At 38.3% G+C, this 20,733-nt stretch overlaps 2 protein-coding genes across 2 annotated transcripts in view; both read left to right on the top strand.

Moving 5' to 3' along the window:
* LOC127528026 (craniofacial development protein 2-like) overlaps positions 1-20,733 on the top strand; it is a 1,148,403-nt gene that overhangs the window by 413,064 nt on the left and 714,606 nt on the right. The gene's annotated exons all lie outside the window — the stretch shown is intronic.
* Positions 15,480-20,733, top strand: part of LOC114660741 (uncharacterized) — a 149,051-nt gene continuing 143,797 nt past the window's right edge. Inside the window, exon 1 of the mRNA XM_051928530.1 lies at positions 15,480-15,879. Coding sequence (XP_051784490.1) covers positions 15,645-15,879 — 235 coding nt within the window. The 5' untranslated portion in view covers positions 15,480-15,644. The remainder of the gene's footprint in view (positions 15,880-20,733) is intronic.

Raw genomic sequence — 20,733 nt, 5'->3', positions numbered from 1 at the left:
ACACTGCATTACATTTGATTTTCCAGCTAACCTAACATATATATTCTTAGAATGTGGAAGAAAACAGGACTATCCAGAGAAAACCCTTATGTTCAGAAAGGGAATTAAAGTCAGGTCCTTGGAAGTGTGAAACAGCAGCACTATTAACTCTGCCACAGTCCAGGAGTTCACTTTGTCTCAGGAGTTGCCCTTTGATTGTCGCCTTTGACCATGGAAGCAACATTGAAAAAAACTATACACTGCAACAACTTCCAGAAGTCATTAAACATTGAAGCAGAATTGTAGAAGACAAAAAGCAGCAAGAAGGGTGGGCAGGCAAAATGGCAAAAATGGAAAAAGGAAATAGGTTAGAAGGTGATATAGTGAGAATGTCAATTGCATCGACAGTAAATGAAATATCTTAGTACCAGATGCACCTGCCTGTGTAATAATTATTAAAAAATGAACCTGTAAACAGTTATAACATATCCTGAACTAGTACATTCCCATGGGTAAGGGCATCAGCCAAGCACTGAGCATGGGAAAGGCACTATATAAATAAAATGCATTATTATTATTGTTTTTTGTTGACAGTTCGTTGCCTTGTTTCCAGGAATCCAGAATCCTAAGGACTTCTTCTATGGTGGAAATTTTTACAGCATACATTTAGATCCTAGTTGATGCTCTTGGTTTACTTGGGAGAAGCACAGTGTATTTTTCAAATGTCTTTTTGATGGATGCCAGTGAACTAGTTATTATTGACATAATCATGGCTTTTGTGTTCCACATATGTTGTATTTCCATCTGAAGATCCTTATTATTTACAGATCTTCTTCATTTCTTTCAGTATGATATTGTGGTCATCTGACATGGTAGTATTTATACAAAAACATGTCTTCTATCTGGATATCTGGATGACTGGCTCTAATGGTGTGATCAGTACAGATGGTCAAGACCCATGTAATGTCACAGTCCTGAATGTTAATATTTGGTTGTAGAACATGATATTACCATTGGTCCAACACTACTAAACCAAGATTCTCGCAAAATGACCAATGTACAGTATGTAACTGGCTGCTCAGGTATGTCCATCTGTATATTTTATAACTACCAATGTAGTGCAACCCTCTAAAATGTGGCTAATGATGTCTTCAGCTGCATTGCATATTTAATTTTTGCTGTCAACTTGGTTTGTTCAGAATTTTGTGCTGGTAGTATTTGGTTGTAAGTGCATCAATGATCAGAATATTTGTCTCTCTCTTAAACTTTATATCCAAGCTAAACAAGTTTTTTTGGCCAACAATGGCCAATTTGGGACTTTGAACCCCTTTCCTTGTAGTGGTTTGTTTTTGAGAAGTTCTGTTCTTCCATGCTTGATCATCTATTTGAAACACTGAACTTGATTGTGAGTAGAAGGTTATTGCTGGCAGATGCTGCTTGCTTTGCTAAACGAAGAACACTTCTAGTTTCATAGTTCTTGACCATTTTTATATTTTTTATTTTGCTCAATGTAATAGCTAAGGTAAGACTAGCGACTGTATATTGTATGCAAAGTGGAGCTGAATGAATTTGTATCCATGTTCACATCTCTTGATATACTGTACAGATATCATAAATGTTTACTGGTCGGTGCTGCACTGTCTTTGTTTGTATTTGTTTTTCTTTGCACTGTTCTGCAACATTTGCACATGCTTGCATACGTGCACTTTACATTTTAATGTGTAGCTTTTCCTGTATTCCTGTGTTCTATGTAGCACTGTGGTCCTGGAGGAACATTGTTTCGTTTCATTATGTACTGTGCTAACTGTATGTGGTTGAAATGATAATAAAAAGCTACTTGACTTGACTAGAATGAGCCTTAAGATAGTGTAGACTGTGCATTGTTAGAAGTTTTTGTGTCATTCTGTCCATCCATCATCCAACCCGCTACATCCCAACCACAGGGTCATGGGGGTCTGCTGGAGTCAATCCCAGCCAACACAGGGTGCAAGGCAGGAAACAAACCCCAGGCAGGGCACCAGCCCACCGCAGGCACACACACACACACTAGGGACAATTTAGAATCGCCAATGCACCTAATCTGCATGTTTTTGGACTGTGGGAGGAAACCAGAGCACCCAAAGGAAACCCACGCAGACACAGGGAGAACATGCAAACTCCATGCAGGGAGGACCCAGGAAGCGAACCTGGGTCTCCTAATTGCGAGGCAGCAGCGCTACCCACTGTGCCACCGTGCTGCTCTCATTCTGTCCATCTTTTTTTACATTGATTTTATTTAACGTAAACAACATTCTGTAGAATTAAGTCAAACTTAACAAACCAGAATTTAACCCCCTTTCCCCAAGAGGATAGCCAACAGCATGAGCAAATCTGTAAAACCAATAAGAAAAGAAGAATTCTACTATTTCATTAATTAAATCTTGCCATATTTTAAAAGAGTTTTGAACAGATCCTCTAAGCGAGAGTTAATCATAATATTACAGAGCAAAATTCAGTAGTAGATGATATCGCATAATAAGATTCAGATTAGTTCAGAGTCCTGGAGACCTCGGCCATCAAGCCACCTCCCCCTATTGGCCATTTCACAGCTGAGTCAGTGCTGGGCCAGCCAATCTGATGAAAGGACCCTTCCACCCGATGATTCCAGTGCTCCTCCCTCAGAGATGACTGTTCCTTAGGCAGGCAAATAAACTGGCAGTAGGGCAGTGCCAAGTGCCACATTTGAGTACCGAGAAGAGAAACAATATCATTTGCATGTAGCGATATTTTCTATTCAAGTCCTTCTTTGGTAATCCCCTTCATCTCTGATGCATTTTGAAAGTGAATGGCCAATGGCTGAATGGCGATTGTAAAGAACAGTGGTGATAGGGAGCATCCTTGGCAAGTACCACATTCTATTTTGAAGTAGTTTGGAATAATGTTGTTAATACAATCAGAAGCTTCTGGACTGGTATAAAGTAGTCTGATCCATGCACATATGTTTGGAGCCAAACCCAAATTTGTACAATGTGGTGAATAGGTAGTTCCAATCAACCATGTCAAATGCTTTTTCTGTATCCAAATATGATAAGATCTCTGGTGTGTTAGATATTATGAGTGAGTATATTACATTAAACAATCATTCGAGATTATAAGATAAGCATCTGCCTTTAATAAATCTGCTTTGGTCTTGAGATATTACAGAAGGAAGCAAATTCTCTGTCCTTCTAGATAGAACTTTGGAGAGTATCTTAACATAATTATTCAGAAGTAAGATTGGTCTGTATGATGCACATTGTAATAAGTCCTTATTTTTCTTTGGCATAATGGTAATTAACACTTGCCGAAAAGTTTGAGGTAGAATTTTGTTGTCTCTAGCTTCTATAAAGGTTGCTAATAGTAGTGAAGCTAACTTATTTAATTTTTTTTTTATAAAATTCTACTGGGTAGCTAGCCATCAGGGCCTGCTGCTTCCCACTTTGGAGCATCTAGCAATTCTGAGAGTGTCAGAGGTTTATCCAGTTCCTCTGCACTAAGTGTATAAAGCTGTCATCTGAGTGACGCCGTTTATGAAAGTTATGGTGCGCACCCCTGGACACAAAGGTGCCTCCCCCCAGATCTTAGAAGTATGATAATAAAGTCCGTAGCATGTACACAAAGTGATGTTGTGTTTCTGAAGTCTCGTATGTTCCCACCCGGTTATCAAACTCTGATGACACTGAATGGGCGCATTACCTGTTGGACACCATTTAGGAAAGTAAAAGTGTGCATGCTTCATACACCAAGGGAACTCTTTAAACTCTGTGGTATATGCACAAAGGGGTGTCATTTGTGCTATTGAAGGAGACCCCAACCTCCCACATTGTCAAAATCTAATAACAATGGCTAGCTATGGACAATAAGGGGAGATGTCCATCAATCCCACCCAGGGCTCCAAATGGGCCTCGACTGGCACTGCCCTAAACTGTAGTTAGAGACAGGCACAAGTAAACTGTTAATGGTGTTGGAATTGTTCTTGAAGTTGAGTTAGCTTTTGAGTACAAGGTGAATTCTATGATAATACTGTTTTTCAATTTTGCTCTTCATCTTTTTGTGCTTTATACCATTGCCTTCTTCGGCTTCCAAGTATTTGTACATGTTGTCTGATTCCAATTTCTTGATGCTTGAACCTTCATTCAGATGGATATTTTGGCTGCTAACACATTTTCCTCCCTTAAAAATGGTGATCTAAAGTCCATCCTTATGACATCACTTAACATTCTGACAATATGTAAATACTACCAAAGTTTTTTTTCATCTTTTATCATGTCTTGAGTTCATTCATGTATAATAGATGACTTACTCTATTTTCTCATCAACTGCATATCCTAGACCTTGTCATACAGCATAGTAATGGAGACAAGGAGTTAAATAATATACTGATATTTTATGCCTTCATTTTAAAGATTATTTTGAGTATCCACTTGTTATTTACAAAATACAGTGTACAATACTGCTACATCACAGTTATCCCTGGTCTCAACACAAGAAGAAAGCTTGGCAGCTTATGAAAGGCAAGATAGTAAATAAATGTCTAAAACATCACACAACTAGTTATACTTTAATTCATGCAATTAAATTCACATCCTTTATTTATTCATTCATTCTCTATTCCTGCTTTGTCTGCTTCCCTGTCATGGAGCTGGAGCCAGTCATGGTATCATCACACACAATGCAGCAGACAAACCCAGCTTGTTATATAGTATGCTTACAAGCACACCAACAATTACATCCAGCCAATTAAGACTCATCAAATAACTGAACCTGCTCCTTATTTGTGATGTGAAACAGAAAACCTGATTGTATCAAGAGGGCTCAAATCATTACATCACCACAAAACAATTATTCTGTTTTTATTGGAGCTGTTGGTGGCATAGGTTAATTAATGAAACAAATCTCAAAAAACTGTAAATAATTGTGAATTACTATAAAACTATTCCTGCAAATATTAGAATAATCTGTGATTGGCTGGCATCCTATCCAAGGCTGGTTCATACATTGAGCCAGATACAATTGGCTTGCACATCTTTTTATTGGGAGAAATGGGCTCAGAAAATGGATGGATAATGGAATGGGCACACTAACTATTATTGCACACTGTGTTTTAGGCTAGGAACTTAACGAAGCAGTGTAAGAATGCAATGACAGTTATTGATACTGAATGCAAAAGCAATTTACACTCTGAGTAGTGGAGAGTTCACATGAATTAAAAATAAATTGGAAAAACTGTGTATCTCATTATGAAATTACAGTAATTGCCTTTGGAATCAGTTGTTGCTTTTGTTATATTATTTAAAGGACTGAAGAAAGTGATCATTCTGTATTAAGTGAACTATTTTATTAATGAGGTCACTAACCTTCTTGCATGTCGTAAAAGGTAACTAAAAAAGGATGACATCAGAAGAAGTATCAAGAATTAACAATTTCTGCTGCAATACCCCTTTGATCATGAAACACAAAGATAGGCGTTACATAAGCCTTGGGGGGCAACTTGCCAGACTGGGATAAACCAGGAGATAGGTGTTAAACCGGTGATGACAATATTAAATTAAGCATTTCAAATGCAAATAAGCTAACATAAGAAACAGAACGAGATTGTTTGTAATCATGTAATTGTTTGACACACATTTCTGTAAAAGTTAATTTTTTAAAGAATGCTTAAAATTGTGTTGTTAAAAATCACAATATTTAGTGTATAGTCTGACAGAGTTAGTTTTCTAAGGTTTTGAGGTTTTGTATTAATTAAAGAATGTGCTCAAAAATTTTAACCTACTATGTTATATTGGCACTGTGGTGGACTAGCCCTCTACTTTGTGTTAATTTCTGAGCCTTCATTTTTGTAGAAGTGGGCTTTAATCTCCTCCCCTGAACCCTGTGTTGGAATATTCAAGCTCATAAAGTAGACAAATACAGGCAGGCTGTACAGGTTCAGAGCAAACTCTTTTTTAGGAGACTCAATTCGTTCAATAAGTTCAGGAATCTCCTGGGGATGTTCTAACAATCCACAGGTCCATGTTGTGATCCAATGAAGGAGTAACACCAGCTCAGGGGATATCAAACCCATGAATAAATTGCTCAGGAAGGCCATATATACATTACAGAACTGATCTAGACTCACTGAAGGTGGGGCAGAAAAGAGAATAATGGCATTGGTAGAGGTCATCTTGACTAAGACTGCCCATCCTCTATATGACATGTTATCCTAGAATAACTTTCCACATTGGCTCATTCCAGCATGTTGTGACACTACTGGAACACTTTTTTACCCACAACTATTTGACTGTATAATGCCACTCCCTTTGTGGCCCTTTTACCAGTAATAATAGATACATTAGTATTGAGTCAATATTTTTTCAAGGACACCATAGCACTTGGATCCCAATCCAGGTGATTTGACGTTTGGTGGGTGCACCAACATGCTATCAGCGCATGCTCCAACACTATACAGTATATTAAATGTGGACTAGATATACTGTGTGTCAGTTCTTTCTCTGGCTCTTATATATGAGTGTTTGCACTATGTTTCATGTCCTGTGTTGATGCTGTTGGAGTAAAGGTATTTCCCCTCAGGGTTCAATAAAATATACAATCTATCTATTTAAAACTTCCATTTCTAAAAACACATATGTAAACTGTATAATGCTAAATTCTAAAGGTAACAATTTGAACTGCACAACTTAAACTCATTATCTGCGTCATTTTATTTAAAGATTAGTTTAATTAAACAATGAATATACAAACAGTGAATTGAAACAAAAGGCTACCTGGTAACAATCAACAATGGAACAGGAGAGATAAAATGTGCATATAAAGTTTCTCACTGATAATTGATTTGGTGTTTGAATATTTAATTGTGCATGCTGTTTTCATCAATAATACAAACTAGAGGAAGCATGACTTCAATAAACAGATACATTTTACAAAGCATTACTTCTATACACAATGTCCTCTATAGATATTAGGACGCATAGCTAATTTGATGAAATTGAATTGACTACTGCATGCTTGATATTGCTTAGTTGATTCCTGTCGCATTGATTGCCCTCATATAGCAGAACTCTGACTGTGTGCTGTTGTGTTTAATCTCCAGTATCTACTTTTTGAGTCAAAAAGTCTTGTCCAATATGAAAATTACAAAATTGTCCATGAAAAGAACAGATAGCATTTTGGATTACATAAAATCAGAGTCATAGCATGCAGAAACTGGGCATAGCAAATCTTGGAAAATGATGTAACCAGTGATGTATTTTTTTGTTGGCAGTATGTAGGTTGATCAAGAGAAATAAGTGCATTAGATGGTAGTAAAAGGTCAGAGCTGTGATGAAAAACTCTAAATTAACAGAAGATAATGCAAAGGTCTAGGCATCACAATCTGCTCTTTACAAAGAATTATAAAGGCAATAAAAGGCATGCTGCAAAATAAAATGCTCACTCAGCACCAGAAACAGAAAGGTCACTTTGGTAAAATATACAAAGATAAACAATTAGGAGCTTGGAGCAAAATGTTATGAGTAAATGAAACAATTTGATATATCAATAAAATTGACAGCAATATCAAAGCATGGAGAAAAGAAACAAATATGGGCAATCCAAAGGACATGTGTAAAACATGGTGGTGGTATTGCCTTGGCTTGGACATACATGGCAAATTCCGCAACAGTCTTACTTACCTTTACTAACAACATCCTCATAAACAACAGAATAATTTACATATTACTTATTTGGCTGATACTTTTATCCAAGGTGACTTACAACATTTATGATACAACTATGCTTACATTTATGATATTGCTTACATATTGCTTACATTTATGATACATTTGCTTTTTCTTTTCCAATTGCAGCACAGGCAGGTCAAGTGACTTGATCATGGTCACACAGTGTGAGTAGCAGGATATGAACCCACAACCTCAGGGTTTTAAGTCCAAAGCCTTAACCACTATACCATGATCTAGAAAGGATTCAAAAATATCTTGTCATGTAATTTTCTAACCCACTAAATCCAGACCAGGGTGGTGGCTCGTCTGAAACCTATCCCAGCAAGCATCGGGTTCAAGGCAAGAACAAACTCTGGACTGAGAGCTAATCCATCGCAGGGTGAACACACACACTAGGACCAATTAGCCAGAAAAATCTTGCCTGCCTAATTAAAGGAAAATGCCTCCAGATTCATTGACTAGTAATTCCTCATGCACCAAGACAATGGCCCAAAACATCCTGCCAGTGGAATCAAATAGTTCATTGGGAGGAAAGTGTGGAAAGTACTAAACATGCCAAGTCAGTCTTCTCAGCTGTTTCTATCTGAGCTGGGAGTTCACTTGCTGAAAAGGACACAATTCAGAAACCCCTCATATAAAAACAGCAACAAAATGTAAATTCTTAAAAGTATTTCATCTACTAATGGAAAAATAGAATTATTCTTAAACTTGAAAGAATACATATTCTATATGTTCTAACAATTCAACCATTAAAATAGGATTGACATTTTGCTTTGTGTTTGTCTTTTCATTTTAAATCTTAATTAAATTAATTTATAGCTAAAGTAACAACATACATTTCACTGTCACAGGGAACGCCATATGAAAATGTGACACAATATAGAGTTGCAGTATATATACCATATTTGTATAAATATATATATATATATATATATATATATATAAATAAGCATATATATTTTATATATATATATGATAAAAGATATATAAATTTATATATATATATATTTACACCCAATACATAATCTATTGTGTAGGTATATTAACTCTTAAACATAAGAGGTTTTCTGCATAGAATTCCATGCCCAAAATTAATTTATCTTGAAAATTGTTGTGGTTCTTCGCTTATGTACATAGATCTTATACTGTTTACTGTATACATGTGTACAAATTAATATTGTACATGCACAAAGATGTAAATATTAGAGAGGTATTCATACAAGAGATGTTGTCTATACTACAACAACTGCTTTGGAAAATAAAAGTTTGATAACTGCAATGAAATAAAAAATAGTTTTCAAAACTTGATTATAAGAAATATTCATAAAATAGTTGCACATGTTACACTTAATCGTATGGATTTTATTTTTCTTCATATAAAATCAATAAAAATAATTTGAAATTTAGTGCTTGAATCGGTTTTCCATTACTTAAAATCAATGACGATAATGAAATAACACTTTCAAGAAGATCTCAATGCGCTGATTATCATATTGATTACTAATGAATTCGTCCAATATGACTATAATTATAGAGTGCGTCAGTGGCAAAACTGAAAGACCAGCTGTAATGATGGCTGATCTGATTTAGTCCTAAACTTATAAAATATTCCCGGATAATTTCTTATAGTTATGGCGGTAGCTGCCCGTGGTGCTGAAACCTAACTGAAGTTGGCACTTTGTCTTACGTCCATTTCCCCCCATTTAGTAAACAAACAATGACGATGAGGTAGTCTTTGCCCAAAAAAGAAGGAATAAACATTTGTCAAAGCCTTACCGTGGCCCGAGAAAGAAGGCAGTCTGGATGTGAGTCCAGGTGAATTTTCAGGAACAGCTAAGGACGACTCGGCTGTCTGCAGGTTTTCAGCCCGTTCATTCACATCTGGCGCTCTCTCCGGGTCCCTCGCCTTGTATCGTCTCAGCTCTACTGTCCCACCAGGAAAAGCGGGATTTATTTTCATGACTGGCACAGGTTTGGGACTCACATTTTCGGCACCTGGGTTGTACGATTGCCACATTCTAACTATCAATGATGAACATCGGTTCGTTAGTCAACCGGTTTCCCACAGAACGACTACATAAAACGCATCGCGTGTAAATCAATTCAGGCAATCGCATTATGTATGTCGGATGTTGAGAATAACCGCATGTCTCCGCTCTGCTCGAGTCCTTTTCCAGTTCACTCAGCTGCAAGCCGGCAGGCGTGGTGATAGTTCACGTGCTGCAGGTGACCGACGCTCCGCATTTTCAAGTTAAAAAAAAAGTTAGGCTCTAGCAGGCGGTTCTGTCAGAGACTACTGGAGACTACTAAAAAATAGGTGCATGCGCACAACCTGATCACAGCATCGACAACTTCGTGCGAACGATAAATGAAATTACAATCGGATGAACCGGCTTTGGTTTAAGAAACAAGGATGCAAAGGCACTTTAGGATAATGTTTAAAGGAGAAACGAATTAATATTGTAATTTCAGTGGACAATTAAAATCTTACCTAAGAGCACCACTACTGATATAAAGTTGACATGTACTAAACACTAAAATGTCTAAGCCAACATCATATTTTTGTGTAAAAGTTGACTGCATGTTGATATTTTATTTAAAACGTAGTTGAATTACTTACAGGAATTCTAAAATGTTGATACATTTTAAGTCTAAATTAAATTTATATTACAATAGCAGACCGTGTACTTTCACTTTTATTAAACTAGAAATCCATCAGATTTCAGTTTCTCTTTGTCCACTCCCGGCCGCAAAGCACAAAGGCAGTAAGTATCTATATAGATGTAGGGCCATTGTCCGGGCACATGCCGTCACATACACAAACTACATTTACACTTTTCACATTAGAACCTTGATCGAATCCGAGACCTACCAACGTGTACTCTTGCCAAAATGGTTCTTCAGTGGTGTTAGACACCATTTCTGGTTCCCAAAAGAACCCAGCACGTGAAGGTTTCAGAAAGAGCCGCGATTTATTCACATTCCTAACGTACTCCATAAATAAACATGAAAAGATGGCAACAAAGTTATGAAATACCAGCTGGTCTAGGGTTTTAAAATGTCTCTTACTGTATACAGCAACACCGGCTCAGTTCAGGTTTTCTTGATATGCACTATCCTGCTAGGTACGTAGCTTACTATACATTAAAGACTTCTGTTTTGTCCACATAATAGGAAACATTTTAAAAGCCAAAATAACCTATTTTATAGGCAAAGAACTCCCTGACAATTAAGTATCTCTTTATAAAGCAATGGGAGGAACCTCACAACCCAGCAAAATGCCTTAAAGGAACACTTATTTTTAAGAGTGTATGTACGTTGTATATCCTAAAGACATCCGTGTAAGCTAATCGGTAAATACCGAATAAATAATTGGTCATGGTGACTGAGTGTGTCTTGCACTAAGCTGGTGTACTCTCCAGGGCTGGTTACTGCCATGTACACAGGCTGCTGGCAAGCTAAGTTGTGTAGGATAATGATTGAACTGCAGAACGTACAGTTTAACACAAACAAAAAACAGCAAACATGTTAATTTGGTAAGTAGATTTATTATTATTATTATTATTATTATTATTATTATTATTATTATTATTATTATTATTATTATTATTATTATTATAATAATTATTATTATTATTAGGGGCGGCACGGTGGCGCAGTGGGTAGCGCTGCTGCCTCGCAGTTGGGACACCTGGGGACCTGGGTTCGATTCCCGGGTCCTCCCTGTGTGGAGTTTGCATGTTCTCCCCGTGTCTGCGTGGGTTTCTTCCGGGCGCTCCGGTTTCCTCCCACAGTCCAAAGACATGCAGGTTAGGTGGATTGGCAATTCTAAATTGGCCCTAGGGTGTGCTTGGTGTGTGGGTGTGTTTGTGTGTGTCCTGCGGTGGGTTGGCACCCTGCCCAGGATTGGTTCCCTGCCTTGTGCCCTGTGTTGGCTGGGATTGGCTCCAGCAGACCCCCGTGACCCTGTGTTTGGATTCAGCGGGTTGGAAAATGGATGGATTATTATTATTACCTGTTTACCAGTTCAGTAAACGGGGTGGCATGGTGGCGCAGTTGTCGCGCTGCTGCCTATAGCAATAAGATTCGCTTCCAAGGTCTTCAGGTTTTTATGTTCTCTCTGTGTCTTTATGGGTTTTCTAAGACTGCTCCAGATTCCACCCACTATCCAAAGATATGCAGGTAAGATGAACTGGCGAAGCTAAATTAGCTCTAGTGTGTGTTTGATGTGTGTGTGTTTGTAAGTGTGCGTGTACGCGTGTCCATGGTTTGTTCCTGCCTTGCGCTAGGTCAGACTTGACACTTAAGTTAGCAGGTTTGTAATTTGTTATAAACATGTCAGTTTTACAACTTGAGAGAAATATCTCATCCAAATGAAGATATTTTGACCACATGTTCAGATAATTTAGAGGTCGCGATTAATTAATTTATATTTATTGCATATGTGTTAGCAACCCCTTGAAAATAGCTGATATTTTACCTGCATCCAATGGAACTGCGCGCCGAGCACTTGGATTCCAATCCAACTGCACAATCATGCGCGATGCTGACTCATCAGAATTTCTGATGGAGTGACTTTTACATTATTTTAAAGAAGCGAGTGAACAGAGACGATCACGTAAACAATGAGTGCCAGGCGATAAACAGATCAGATCTAGGAGTCCTGGTAAGAACGTGTGATTTATGTAGAAAACAGTTTTATCCAAGGAAACTAAAGAAATCAATGTACACACAAAGCATCGGAGGTACAATGCTTCAGGAATGTTTCGTGTCAATCAACAATGGGTTACAAACTGTAATAGTAATAGCTAACAAACAAAGCAAATAAACTAATAAATGTCGAGCCACTTATCATCCATATAGTATGTGTTCCGTTATTTGTACTGTGTCAAGGATGCAAGTTCTCATGCGCTTACTGGGCTCTTTTGAGAGTTGCTTATTCTGGTCCTATTTAAGCAGGCGGATCCATGGGAAACGGACGAATGAATGAAGTTTCTTTTAACACTGTGTATTTTTCATTAAATATCTTTTCCCCGCTGAGTCCAAGGCAACCGAGCAGTAGTACTATGAACTGGTTTTCGGTTTGCAAGACGTTTCTGATCTCCATCATCTGCATTTCACAAATATAAAGTAGATTATAAAAAGACGGTGGAAGAATACGCTGGAATAATCAGTTTTTAAATTCTCTACACCAGACACGAGTCATTCGTTGTAGTATTTTTGTATTACTGGCACGGAAGGCAGTCCCTGGAATGGACTAAGCGGATTTGAAAACCGATGGATGAAATAAACACATACGTGCATAAATACGCATTTACTTGCAAATGGCATGCGTTATACTAAAGCCCTGTCGAAGCTTGTTTTGCGTCCGTGTTTTCCCGCATATGTTCCCGTGGTCTTGATTTTCGCGGGGCTCTGAATTTATATGTACTCATCAGAAGGGTCTCTGTAGCGGGGGAGGGGGTGGCTGTATAACAGTAATAATGTCCTGGGCCGACGTCTACACACTCTGTAGTGCTTCACTTACTTACTTATTTATTATAAAGCATTTCTTTACTTATATATTTGTATACACAGTGTAAGCAAGACTTCCTCCACATAGGTTTCCTCTTACTATGATTTTCCCACAATATTTCAAAGACACTCTTAAAAATAAAGACGCCACAGTTCTACAGAGTGATACCATAGGGGAACCGTTTTTGGTTCCCAAAAGGGTCATCCACATTAAGGTTCCAGAAAGAACCTTTATTTATGTGGATGCTGGGCTCCATACAGTAAATAACCATGAACAGGTGGTAACAGATTTGTTAAATACCAATCAGTTATGGTTTTAAACTGACTTGTGGTGCATACAATAGCACTATAAAAATAACAGGCTAAGTTCAGGTTTTCTTAATCTGGTAGGTAGCCTACCATATATTAAAGATTTTTCTATATGTAAGGAAGTTTTTCAAAGCAAAAAGACCCAACTTCATATGCAAAGAACTCTTCCAAGAATTAAATGGTGCCTTGTCAAGCAATTATTCAACGAGGATATATAACCCAGTAAAGAAACATAAAATGTCATTAAAGAAACAGTATTTTTAATAGTGGACGTGCTACTCAGGCTAACCAGTGACCAGTGGCAGGCCTACGTTTTGGGGCCCTGATGCTTGAACTCTCATTGGGCCCCTTTGCAACCAGCAATGAGTCATGGGTGAGCACTGTTTATCTTCTTCAGTGTGTTTATTCCACAACAGATCATCCATCAATCCATTATCCGACCCGCTATATCCTAACTACAGGGTCACGGGGGTCTGCTGGAGCCAATCCCAGCCAACACAGGGCGCAAGGTAGGAACAAATCCCCGGGCAGGGCACCAGCCCACCGCAGGACACACACACCCACACTAGGGACAATTTAGGATCACCAATCACCTACCCGGCATGTCTTTGGACTATGGAAGGAAACCCACACTGATACAGGGAGAACATGCAAACTCCACGCAGGGAGGACCTGGGAAGCGAACACAGGTCTCCTTACTGCGAGGTAGCAGTGCTAACACTGCGCCACAGTGCCGCCCTACTTTAATAACCTTTTAATTATAATTTTAACTGTTATTTTGTATTGAATTACATTCTATTTTTAATGTTATTATTTTTTAAAAACTCTTTCACATACAGTAGACATACAACATTTTTAACAATTTGGACTAAATTTGCCTTTGGAGCCCCTTTGGGATATGGGGCCCTAAATCTTAAATTTCATTAGTTTCACAGTATATTCTCCCCACCAATGAATTTGAATTGTCCTAGTATGAAAAAAAACGTTTATGCATGCATCCCATGCTGATTTACCTTCCCTTCATTTATTTATATTTATCTGATTAGCAGACACTTTTAACCAAAGGGACTTACTTACAAAAGAGGTGGTGCGTCTCGGCCTTGTGCATGATGTTGCCAGATTAGGCATCGGCTCCCACATACTCTGACTTGATTAAGCAAACAAAAGTGGACCGAATCTAAGCATTTTTCTGGTGGTTTATTGTTACTGCAGAGTACAATTAACAATTATAGTTTGAACTATACTAGTAGTCCATTTTTACATATTTATGATATTAGAAAAATTCGACCGGGTCTTCAGTTCCATGTAGTAGCGGTACATTTCGGTGTCTTGTATATCTGTAGTACTAGGGTGTTGTACCGTGTTAGCCATTATGATTGTAGAGAAAAGCCAAGCAAAATGACACCTTTTATTGGCTAACTAAAAAGATTACAATATGCAAGCTTTCGAGGCAACTCAGGCCCCTTCTTGATGATGAGCTACTGTGTATTTTTGTAGTGAAATCCATATGAAAATATTCTTTACATGAACAGAACGATAGTTCGTTTTTTTTTAATTTTATTATTACCGAACTGACAAGTTCTTCTTCTCGATAATACTAATATTACTACTACTAATAATAATAATGATAACTGGGCTACGCAGGAATGAGAATGCTAATAACACTACTACTAGTAGTAACGATAATGCATGGTGTATGACGTGAAAGTGCAGCGATTTACACATTTTACGAAAATCTCTAGGAGTAACCTGTCAATAAAAGTTTTGTCCAAGCCGGAGAGTGAGAATGCCGCGTGTTCTGTGCTTGTTAGCGACAGTATGGTGCGTCACTGTAGCAACATCCTTCAATGCTGTCAATCGGCGGTGACACTTTGAAGTGAGAGCTGAGAAGGCGAACACCCGAAGTCTACATTGGAGAGGCACTAGCAGGGGGAGGCGCTACGCTGACCTTTTGGGCGCTAAATAGTCGAAGCTTCGTTACCATGGCTACGACAAATGCAACAGCGGACAGTCCATCAATGTGCTCAGTTCTAAACATTGTAAACGCTAAAAGTACAGTAGGCAGTGTGAAATTACCCGCTTACTCCGAGCTGCCGAAAGCGGAGCATGGCCGGCATCAACATCGTTAGTGGGAGTCTTCCGAACATCTCGCACTCATTTGCAAAAGCGAGGCACCCGGCTGCTCTGCAAATACATGGGAAATGCACGTTCCCAGACCAGGACATTCCAAAAGGCGAGCTGTTTTGGAGCAAGAAAGATTTATGGAAACACGGCGAATTCGGTCCCCGAGCCGCGACGGCAAGAGGCGACTTCGGGCTGACTCGAGCTTCCTGGGCTGCAGGTAATTAAAGGCGGGCACGAGCGTGAAATGCAATCCGCACTCACGGGCTTCTCGACCGGGGAGCCTCTGGCTGGTTCTGGTCGCGCTCCCGCGAACACAAGTGGCTGTGAAGCAGACAGACGCACACTCAACTTATCTGGTTGGGCATGTGAGGATGTCGCCTTTGTAAATGTTTAATGATGAAGTGTCTGAGAAGTAGATTGTTCTCGCTATTTGCACAGAGGTAATCAGTGGCAAAGTAAACAATGATGAAGATGATCTGGAACGTGCGACGCGTCAGGAAAACAAACAAAATTAACATGAAGGACAGGTACATGGGTATTTATTATGTTTTCTTTCAGACATATATTATTTAATTATTAGTTCCGATTCATTGTTTGCATAACCTTAACATAACCATTATTTGAATGTGGGCGTTTATTCCTGAAGTTATACAGTGGATTACACATTTTCTTTCTTAATATTATAGAAGCAATTCTGTGCTTAGTTTTGTAAAGAGTACACAAGTTCTGTGCTGTGCATTATTGTTTTGATTCTATTCTCTTCACAACATTATGAACCTCATTATAACTTGTTGGATATAAGAAGTTTGGCAAATGTGAGGAAGCCATTCAGTCCATCAGGCTGGTTTGGTTAGCTCTACAAATGGCACAGCATTTGCCTTGTTAAATGTGATCAGAAGTACTATAAAATAACATGACATTCTCAGACTTGCTTAGTGCAATATGCAGCAGCCTGTGCCTATTCCTGCAGCAACAATCACAAGGAGGTAAGCCACAACAGACAGGATGCTAGTCCATCACATAGCCCATGTCTGTCTCTCACACACAAACACTCATACTCACAGCTGTACTCACGTGGGCCTAATTTGGAAATAACAGCTAACCTAACTGCCTGTGTTTGGAAATGTATGTGGAGGCAAACACATATGGGCATGGAGAGAACATTCTCCACTCAGACAATGACTGGGTAAGGAATTCACACCTAAGTTACTGGTATAATGAGACAGAAAATAAAGACAAGATAAAGATATGGGGATCCACCCTGTATACTTATAAAAATAGCAATACAAATTGAGTAGACTTATTCGACTGAGTTCAAATGTGACTGAGGGTGAAACAGAGGAGTGATCCTTTTATAGAGGGGAGGCAGGAAGAGGCATGTCTTCAGTGGTTCACCCAGAAGTGAGGTCAGTGATGAGGCTGGATGGGAGGTCTGCAGTGAAACCGGAAATGAGGTCAGTGGTAGAGTTGTAAATGGGGTCAGGTGGATTTTCCTTTGGAGGATCTGTAGAGGAAGTAGAAAAGGCATTAGTGTGCACTTCCCACCCTTGGCATATAAATACATTTAATGAAGCCCATCAACTGGGTCCCATGTGCACATATGTGAGACTGGCTACTTGAGGTAGCAGCACTAACTGCTGTGCCAGCATACTATCCAGCATCATCATTAGTAACACTCTGTTATTTACAATGACTTTGTGTAGTGTGAAGTGTGTATTATGTAACTGCTATCTGGCAGCAATGTGCTCTAAATTTACATTTACATTTGTTCTTTATTCTGTATACAATATAATACTTTTCATTGTTATTATTCAATGAATGAATGAATTATTCTTTATTTTTTATAGAACCATTTAACAGCATGCACCAGCAGATGTGCTTTGCAGGACTAAATGGATCACAATACAATATCAAATTTAACAATGAATCGGTATAATATTTTGAATAAACACACAAATACTTAAATACAAGAAAGGTTCTTAGTATAATAGTGAATAATTGCCTTGCTTAAAGGTGATATACAAATATAAATGGCAAAAGTGGTCACACATTGTAATCAACATTTTTATGTCAATATCTATTTTTCAGAATATACTGTATACAGTCAAAATACCATACATTTTAATTAAGAAAGATGCTTATTACATGACAAGAAAAAATCCATTGTATATCTACAGTAATTGCTGCATTACTAGAAAACATCTTAGCAGCAAATGTTCTGCAACATATCTGCTGGAATGGCAGAGTTCAGCTGTTCTGTGTCATGACCGAGTTGTTGAAGAGTTTATAGTTCTGCTGTAATTAATGAACGAACTGCTTAGGGGAACATTCAATTGTGGCTCCACTCTGAATCTATGAATTGATTTTCATAACTAAAATAAAGATAAATCATTACAGGAGGTGTAATAAGCCAACAAGTAGTGCTGCTGCCAGACAGTCTAGTGTCCTGGGCTAAAACATTGCACTCACTCTCCATCTGTGTTGAGTCTTACCATGTCTGTGTGGTTTTACTCCAGTAATCCTGTTTTCCACCACATCCACATTTAAATGTGGCACCATCATAGAATGCCACCATTGCCAACAAGTCAGTAAGTGAAACTTCTGCTTTGCTGAATTTACACCCTTTTAGCTATAAATGCTATTATTGTGAAGTAGAAGCATCTAGGAGCGACAAAAGTTGGGCCATGAAGTGGCAGACCACATAAACTCACAAAGCGGGATCGCCAAGTGCAGAACCACATAGAGTGAAACAATCACCTTTCTTTTATTGCATCAGTTACAACAGAGTTCCAAATTATCTTTGGAGGCAACATCAGCACAAGAACTGTGAATAAAACCTTCACAAAATGGATATCCTTGGCCAAGCAGCTGCATCTAAGCCTAAGACCACTATGTCCAATGCAGAGCGTCAGTTGGAGTGGTATGAAGCACACCACCACTGGACACTGGAATGATGACTCACACTTCACTATCTGGTAGTCTGACGGATGAATCTGGATTTGATAGATGTCAGGAGATCACGATCTTCTGGACTGCATAGTCCTATATGGATAATAGTCTGGTGATGTTTTACAAGGCTTCAGCTAGGCCCCTTGGTTCCAGCGAAGGGTACTGTTAATGGAACAGCATACATTTGAGACAGTTTCTGGCAACAGTTTGGAGAAGGCCCTTATCTGTTCCAGCATGACTGTGTCCCTGTGCTCAAAGCCAGAACCATAAAGATGTCCTCCTGCCAGTCCACTATGGCACATTTCTTGAACTGCACTCTTTACAAAGCGTACTACCACTTTGTAGCCTTTTTCAGGTGGACTGCGTAGCATGGTTGTGGGCTGTTTTCCTATATTGTAAGACCCTTGTTAAACACATCATCTGACACATGCCAGCTCTGTTCTCCCTTTTCCGTCTGAGAAAACTTTGTCACAACATGCAGTATATACTACATATGCATTACCAAAGAAAAAATAACACATTCAACATTTATGTTTATTGTATTCTCCCCAAGAAATGCATAACTGACTTTTTAATTTCATCCTTATTTTCTGCATTGTCTGCCTTTCATTCTTATTTTGGACTTGTATCTTTCATCTCAGCTGGCCTTGCCCCAAGCCCTTTGTCACCTTTAAATCTTTTCTACAAACTCCATTTCAAGCACATCCATGTTGAAGGCTAAAGAACTGAAACATGTTTCATAAAATATATACCCACATATATAAATAGTAAGCACAGTCCACTTTTAATTTTATATTTGTAATTGAGAGATATTTTTAGACATTAACATGCATACTTTTCAGATTGAGTAAAATAAAAAGGTGCTACATAATTAATGTGGTTAACACTTCAAAATAGGGGCGGCCTCTGTTAGTCAGGTACTGCTATGTAACAAGACCTTAAAAACCCTTTGTTGGGTCCTAATACACTTTACAAAGCGCCGATGAGATTAGAATGGAGCTACCTATAGGTCATCCATCAGTCACTTACTACTCTGTAACAAGACTCTAACAAAGGCCTTATTTGTGTTACACAGCAATGAGTGACTAATAGATGGACCATGACAAGCCCTTAAAGCCCCTGTCCTGAAGTGTTACCATTAACGTTATATCCTCAAGTTCAATTCAATTCAGTATATTATTTCTTTAACTCATTAATTACTAGACAACACAATATGTAAAATCATATAGATTACAAGGTGATAAACTTATATGTAAGGCTGTTTATTTCAGGTGTGTCATCTCACTTTTTAACATGCCGCTTCTAATTTATGCAAGAGTATGTTTTTTATTTGGGAGTAAATAATATACAGTTTTTAAGATGACATGTAAGAAAATATCACATGACATACAATTAGATATTGACATGGATTAATAGGCATACCTAGAAATGGACATTTAAACTGTGTGTCTGGAGAAACATAATGCGATTCCAAGGCTCAGTGGCAGAAATAAAGATACACTGTTAATCTAGACATTAGATTGGTTCTGAATAATACCCCACTTCGGTGCCAAAATGGTGTTCAGTTTCCTTAGGTCTGTTCAACCTCCGTGTAACCAAGCATACAGAGCTGTTTGGAAATATAATTTCTCAAATTGGTAGGCAAGATTTATTGTATTTCAGTCTCCCAACTGCAATGACCAGTTAAATAATAGCATGGATCAGGTTCTTTAGGAAGGTGTTAAGTGTACCGACAAGTTTAAACAAGTCTAGTTTAATCATCGTAATGAGCCTGTCACTGTCACATACTGCAAGAATGCAAACATAGCTTATTGTCTTACTGTCAGAGCAGACTATGACGACTGAAATTTAGAGACTTACAAAACTAATCTTCAATTCCTGACTGTACCCATTAAATTCTATATAGCAATATCTGCAGAGGTTGACTTTCATCTTTAAAACTTTGTAAATTGGATTAAAGGATGAAGACATGTGGTTACTGAATACACAGATACATACAGAGCAGCAGTGTTTTGACACTGAAGATCTCCTTGACCAGATTCCAGGAATGGAATGAATACTATTTTAAAAATCTGATGTGGCCAGCACATGACATTCTCTGTCGTCACAACATGAGTACTGT

This window comes from Erpetoichthys calabaricus, chromosome 1, assembly GCF_900747795.2.
Source record: "Erpetoichthys calabaricus chromosome 1, fErpCal1.3, whole genome shotgun sequence".
Lineage (NCBI taxonomy): Eukaryota > Metazoa > Chordata > Cladistia > Polypteriformes > Polypteridae > Erpetoichthys > Erpetoichthys calabaricus.
Note: the sequence above shows the minus strand (reverse complement) of the source record. Positions and strands in the feature narration are given on the sequence as shown.